At 45.7% G+C, this 7,290-nt stretch overlaps 1 protein-coding gene across 1 annotated transcript in view; it reads left to right on the forward strand.

Moving 5' to 3' along the window:
- The window catches only part of SLC41A2 (solute carrier family 41 member 2), a 153,743-nt gene extending 146,664 nt beyond the window's left edge, over window positions 1-7,079 (forward strand). Inside the window, exon 11 of the mRNA XM_045292162.1 lies at window positions 6,769-7,079. Within this exon, the coding sequence (XP_045148097.1) occupies window positions 6,769-6,858 (90 nt within the window). The 3' untranslated portion in view covers window positions 6,859-7,079. The remainder of the gene's footprint in view (window positions 1-6,768) is intronic.
- The last annotated feature ends 211 nt before the right edge of the window (window positions 7,080-7,290 follow it).

Raw genomic sequence — 7,290 nt, forward strand, 5'->3', positions numbered from 1 at the left:
GTGTCCATGATTTTGTTTCTCTAATCTACTCGGACTAACACAGCATACTAAAGGACCAAGAAGCAACTCTACTAAGTCATGGGGTGAGAGCTCCAGGATCTATCAAAACCAGTTGGTCACGAGTCATGCTGACTCGTGGTTACTCTGTGTGCATCAGAGTAGAACTGTGCTCTGGTGGGTTTTCAGTGGTCGATGTTTCAGAAGCAGATCACCCAGCCTTTCTTCGGAGGCTCTGGGTGGACTCCAACTTTCAACCTGTCAGTAAGCAGTTGTGGGCATTAACATTTGCACAACCCAGAAACTCGTTGGTCTTGCTAATGCCAGTCTAAATATCTTCAATTTACTGGGCAGCTTTCTGGAACAGAAGACTACTGCTTCTGCTTCCTCTCTTTCACCATTCCCTCTATGTTTAGCACCTGATCGCTTATAACTTTTTTATCTTTTGGCCCCCATTCACCTTGACCCCTGGGCTCCATTTCTTATGTGCTGAGTCCTTTGTTCAGGCTTTGCCATTTACTGGCTGTATGATAATGGGACATGTTCCTGATCCCAGACTTTGCAATGTAGTTGAATTCAATTTAGTTCGACACATACTGACACATAGATCCCTTGTGGCATAGTATGTCAGGTGTTCCAGGTGCTAACTACAAGATGGGTGATTCAGACTCATCAAGTGCTCTTCAGGAGAATGAGGTGACTGTCTGCCCCCATAAAGATTCAGCGCCTCAGAAGCCCTCGGGAGCCACTCTAGTCTGTCCAGCAGGGTCACTGTGAGTTGGAATCAACTTGGTGGCAATACGTTTCTTTTTTAGGGGGTGGGGGTGGGGAAGGAGGTTGGTGGTACTTCGTTGTTTTTAGTGGTCGCAGCCTCTTGACTCCATCTAAGTCAACAGTGTTGTACTGAACACGTGTGCTTTGCTTGGCATTTTCCCAGGAACTAGGAATTAAGGTGTTTTCTGAGGAAACTAACTGGTGAACAATTTCTATGAAGTCTCTATAGGAGCTTACATTCTAGAGGTGGAGATGGAAAACAAGCAAACAAATAAGACTATCAGAAAATATTGATAAGAGGGAAACCAACCAATGAAACAGACAACCCAAACACATTGCCATCGAGTTGATTCCAACTCACAGTGAACCCGCAGCACAGAGGAGAGCTGCCCCCGGGGGTTCCTGGCCATCCTCTTGACCGAAGCAGATGGCCACATCGTTCACCCATGGAAGAGCTGGTGGGTCTGAACTCAGCCTATCAGCTGCTAGACTCTTCACCCCTGATGCCGCTCGAGTTCCTTCGAGTGGGGAGAAGAAGCTGCACCCTTTGTCTGAGATGTCCAGGGAGGAAGTCTTCTCTGTGCCGGGCTTGTGTTGCTAGACAGGGCCAACTGTAAAAAGATACAGAGGTATGGGATTTCGGGCAGAGGGAACACAGATGCAAAGCCCTTATGGAAGTCACAAGTCTGGTCTAACCGATAAAAAGGATCTCACTGCCATCTCACTGCCACTAGGTCCTAGAATCTAGGACAGGGTAGAACTGCCCTTTTAGGTTTCTGAGACTGTAACTTTTTATGGGTGTAGAACGCCTCGTCTTTCTCCCACATGGACAGAAGGCTATAGCAAGGGTGTACAGACGGGCCGCTGTTGCTAGAGCTATGAATAAATATGCACGATCTAGTCATTGCCAAGGGTGGTTTGTTTTTTTAAAGAAATTACTACTTGTATTTTTGTTCTGTAGTGCCTTAATGGTTTCTGCTAATAGCATTTTAGAAACAATGTAACAAAACATGAAACGCCTGTTTATAGAGTGAATCACTCGTGGATACTAATTGGATTTGGCATCATCTTGTCATTTCCTATGGCTTAATATTCTAGAGAGAGGTTTTGTAGGGCCTGCATGGAAGCTGATCCAGACCAGGGGTGAAGTGGATGAGTTGTGTTCAGCACCATCTGTGAGGCCACTCCTGCTCGTAGTCCTGAGATGAGTTCAAAAGGAGAAAACAAGGTACTTACTCCTGGTGTTCATAAGAAATAATATGAGGGGGGCCGGAGAGAGGAGTCCTGGTGGCATAATGGGTTATGTGCGGAGCTGCTAACCACAAGGTCAGCTGTTCAAAATCACCAGCTGCTCCGTGGGGGAAAGATGAGGCTTTCTACTCCATCGGGGGCAGTTCTGCTTTGTCCTCTAGGATTGCTATGAGTCTGAACTGACTCAATGTCAGTGTCTGGTGTCTGGTTTGGGAGAGTTAACTACGAGAAAACTCATCGCAGTGATGAATAAGCATAACCCTTTTTAGCAAAACGAAAGGTCTAACCACTGAGCAATGGTTGAAGCCCTCATGGTCCATGATTGTGAACTGCAGTGCCAAGAATGCTTAATGGCAGGGGAATTTTTCACAATATCACCTTTATTCTGTGTTTAAGCAGGATGTACAAGGGAGCTTCAAAAATTTCATGCCTTCATTTCTTGTTTCCACAGATTTAAAAAAATTAAAACGATCATTTTAGTGGGGGCTCTTATAACAATCCATACATCAATTGTATCAAGCATATTTGTACATATGTTGCCATCATCATGGTCTAAACATTGACTTTCCATTGAGCCATTGGTACCACAGATTTTTTTAAGTCCCCTGGCCTGTAGTTGGATCTTACTGCTCCCCACCCACTGCAAGGCAAGGATGCCTGCCCTTGCTGAGAGCCTGTGAGTCGATTCTAACGCGCTATGGCAGAGTAGAACTGCCCCTTAGAGTTTCCTAGGCTGCTACCTTTAAGGGACAAGACGTAGCAGGCAGGCACTCACCATTAGGCAACCCAGGCTCCTTCCCTAAGGATTAGGGTGAAGAAAAGAAGCTACTTTGAGTTGATCAGTTTTATTCAAGGAGATGTCGAGTAAACAAACAAACAAACAAACAAACAAAACCCATTGCCATCGAGTTGATTCTGACTCAGAGGACAAGGTAGAACTGCCCATGTCTGTTTCCAAGACTATAACTCTTCACGGGAGTGGAAAGTCTTGTCTTTCTCACACAGCTGGTGGTTTTGAACTGCTGACCTGGGGGTTAGCAGTCCAATGTATAACCACTATGCCACTGGCTCCCTACAACCCAGCCAAGAAGGAGTAAATAACTCTGGAGGAAATGAACCTGTACAAATGCCAGGTATCTCATTCAGTGACTTCGTTGAGTAGGGCCATATCATAAGAACTAATTGTTATGAGATTGGGTCTAGAATTAAGTGGGAGCCCCAAACCTATTCATATATGGATGGTTAAATATGTCTCTGGTTCATTTTAAAGATATCATTAGGATTTTATGATAGAGAACATTATAAATCACCCTCCTGGGGATTAGTGTCATTAATTTAGCTAGTGCCACAGAATTTAAAACACTGTTGAGAAATGGAAATTATATAAGCATAGGCGGCATCAGACCACATTATATGAATTGTTGACTTGTATAGATTAAACTCTTCAGTGACAAACACTATTTACACAAACAATGGGGCTTGATAACGGAGCAACATTTTCAGTAACATTCATTCACAGAGGCAGAACCATGCCTACCAGATTAATACATGTCATAAGAAAGCAAGAAAGAAGTAATATATGGGAGTCCTGAACACCATTCATTGGGCACCCTCAGAGGGATCTGAACCAATCCAACGTCCGCCAATCCCATTAGAACAGCAGTCATCTGCTGCTTCTCACATTCGAGGAGGATGTGAGCCTTCAGTCCGAGGGAGTATGTTAGCTCCTTAAATCTGCTACAGGCGAGCTTGTGCTAAAGCCCAGTTTGCATAGTGGGTTTCCACATTGAATTTTTTTGGTGTGGCCTATGAAGATTGTTGTGCATCTCAGAAGGACATAGTCTAACGTCCCAGTTGTCTATAGCACATGGCCTGGGTCACAAAGGACTGTCTAGAAACTGGGTCAGAAGTGTCTGACTCATAATGTAGTACAGGATCTAGTCACCTCTTGGGTTCTATCTCAGTGTTGTTAAGCATTTTTCCCCCAATGGGAGTTTGCCCCTCCTGGCTTACCCACCAACAGAACTGCCTTCTCCAACGTGTACATGCTCCCCCTCCCCCCATCTTGACTTGAGTTTCTAATAAGGTTTCCTTGTTACCCTTGTAAGAGTGTCTGTAAATTTGGGGTGACCTTAGCCCAGTGTTGTATGGCAGCAACTGAATGGTCTTCTCCCTCTCCCCACATCTTGCAAAATTGACCCAACTGAGGTGAGGTCCCTCTGTCAAAGTTGTTAAGATGTACATATAAAAGGGTGACATATGGCTCATGGGTGCTGGGCAGGCTCTCCACCTCTTTACTTAGGGAACTTAATTCACAGAGTACGTGACCAGAGAGCAGAAGCCTGCCTTCACCTTGGTGTTCATCCTGATAGCAGGGACTCTTACAGTATTTGTCCCTTTGTGTTTGACTAACTTCACTCAGGTTAATGGTGTCCAGGTCCCTCTAAGTCATGAGGTATTTTATGGCTTCATTGCTGTTTTTAGGGGTGCATAGTATTCCACTGTGTGTATGTACTGGGGTTTCTGTATCCGTTCTTCTATGAATGGGCATTCGGGTTGTTTACAGCCTCTTGTTATTGTGAGCTGTGCTGCCGTGAACATGGGAGAGCATACATCTGTTTGTGTGCTGTCTCTTAGTTCTTTGGGGTATAGGTCCAGCACATGCTCAGTCATATGGTGTTTCTATTCCCAGTTAATTTACGCAGTGTCACATCGCTTTCCATAATGATTGTGCATCAGTATGACTTTCAACAGCTCTCTGAATCACTCATTCAAGTGCTTGGGTGTGGTGCAGGTATGCTTCATGGAAAGAGCTGGTGGTAAGGCTGACACCTGTCCTGTCTTGGATGAACCATGCCAGTTCTTTCACTATGGGCCACTGAACTTGGGGGCAGGGGCATCAAGCCCCAATGGCAGTCCCTAACTTTCCCCTCCCCAAGGATAGCACAGACATGTTCTAAGAACAAAACTTAAAAGGGCCCAACCACGGGGCTTACTCTAACTCTGAGCTGGGGGTGGAGGAGGGAAACAAAGGAGAGAAATACCCACATCACATATATTTATGCATTTTTAAAAGATGGGGAGGAAATGTATGAAAGTAATAGCATCGATGAGAACTTACCATATATACTTGAGTATAAGCCAACCCGAATATCAGCCGAGGTGCCTAATTTTACCACAAAAACTGCATTAAAAATGTGCTGAAAAACTCGGCTTCTACACGAGTACATACGGTAGCTGCTTTTCTTTTCTCTTCATGGTTCTGTGTACTTCTCAACTGTTCTGCAGTGAGCATGTGTTATTTATGTATTAGATGGGGGGGGGGAGGAAACTGTATAGCCCCCCAAAGGTAATCTTAGCCCTCCAGAGGATGTGGTCTGAATTGGGTTTACAAACACAGCTTGCTGTTGGCGTACTCATCTGACTGTGGGACGCCTAAGATTGTGGTGCTCTGGGGACCCGGATCACTGCCCGCCACATATTTGGTGCTGATGCTAATTTAATCAACATCATCTCAGGGTAGGAATGAGGCTTCATGCCTCCATGGAGCTGATCTTGGCGAGCCTGGCTGAGCCCTTCTGTATGAAATGGCCTGACATACAGAGAAAAGAGTTCTACATTGCATTCCCTGGGCCTCCAGGATCTCAGATACATATTGGATCAGGTCTCCGCTTGTTCTGTCATGCATGGTACACCTGGGTACCTCAGCGTCTAAGCCCTTGCTAGGCAACGCCCATGAAAGGTTGTTTGACCCCCAAAAGGGTCTCAACCCACAGGTTGAGAACCGCTGCCCCTTTAGATGAGGATGGCTTCGTTAGCAAGGAAAGCCCTTGGCTTCCCAGAGTACCACATCATGAGAAGGGTCCATCTTTAAGGGAATCCCAAGCATGGAAGTGTTTCTTTCTCTTTCATTTGGTTTATCTTTCAACAACTTTTTGTGGAATCAACTAGGTTGGCCCCAAGTTTGATGGCACTGATCCAATGGGGTGGTCTTCTTGGCTGCTCGTCCAGAAGCTAGTAAGCTCTGGGTAAGAAGATGTGGGCCCAGGGAACCAGGCCTCGGAGGAACCAGCACGCTCCCCATCCTGCAGGGCCTTACAATGATTCTGTGCGGGTTAATGGATACAAGGAACACCCAGATCAGACAGCCTCTGTAAGTAGCTGAGGTTGTTGAACAGTTATTGACCCGCCAGCTCTCTGAACTGTGGCACAAGCTGTCTCACAATCCATTAGAGAACGTAATTAGCATGACTTTATTGGATTTCATTATTGGCTCCAGAGCAGATTTGTATGGGAAACGCCTTGGTAGGGAGTTTTCTGAGAAGAACAACTAACGTGCTAGCGATTTAAAGGTTTGGTTGCACCTCTGTAAATATGTCTTTGGAGACAGAGATTCTGTGTGTTGTGGAGATTGCAATCAAGGCGGTGAAACAAAACGTGAACCGACTGTTGGATGGAAAATGGATCTGCTCTGAAAGCCTTCACCCAATTCATAAGAAAAAAAAGTTAAAAAGAAATATCATGTCAGTTTGCCAAGGGAAACCAATCTTTCATCATAGCCTGTGGCTCATCTCTCTCTAATCTTCAATGGCTTGCTTTCTCCCACCACGTTCAATGGACACTCTTCTGCCCCCGGTCCTCCATGACTCTTCCGACCACCCGTTTCACTCTGACACATTGTGCTGCTGGGCCTGGTCTCCTTGTTGCCATTTCACCAACTGAGCCCATTTTCTCCTTATCTCCTAGCTCCTCCATGGTGGACCCCCATCAAGCATTGAACAAAAGCCATCTCTGGAGGAAGAGGGAGCCGGAGATATCATCAGACGGAACCCTTGAGCAATGGGTTTCAGCCCAAGCTGATGATGAGAATCACCGGGCATGAAACACCACTGCCCTGGTTCCACACCCAGAGATTGTGATCCCATTGCTTTGAGGGGAGGTCCAGGCAGTCTGATGTTAGGACAGCTCCACAGCTGATTTTGAAGTACAGTCTGGTGATCTCAACACATGGAATCTAGAACAGATAACCCCCTCAGGAACAGTAATGGGAGTAGCAATACCACGAGGGAAGGGGAAGGTGGGAAGAGAAGAAGGAGAAAGATGGAACTGATCGCAATGATCGACGTATTAATGCCACCCCCCAGGGGGACAAACAACAGAAAAGTGGGTGACGGGAGACAGCGGATGGTGTAAGATATGAAAATAATAGTAATTTATAATTTATCAAGGGTTCACAAGGGTGGGAGGATGTGAGAGAGAAGGAAAAAA

The sequence above is a fragment of the Echinops telfairi genome, unplaced genomic scaffold (genome assembly GCF_000313985.2).
Source record: "Echinops telfairi isolate 266 unplaced genomic scaffold, ASM31398v2 ScPeMD7_2;HRSCAF=8, whole genome shotgun sequence".
In the NCBI taxonomy this organism is placed as follows: Eukaryota; Metazoa; Chordata; class Mammalia; order Afrosoricida; family Tenrecidae; genus Echinops; species Echinops telfairi.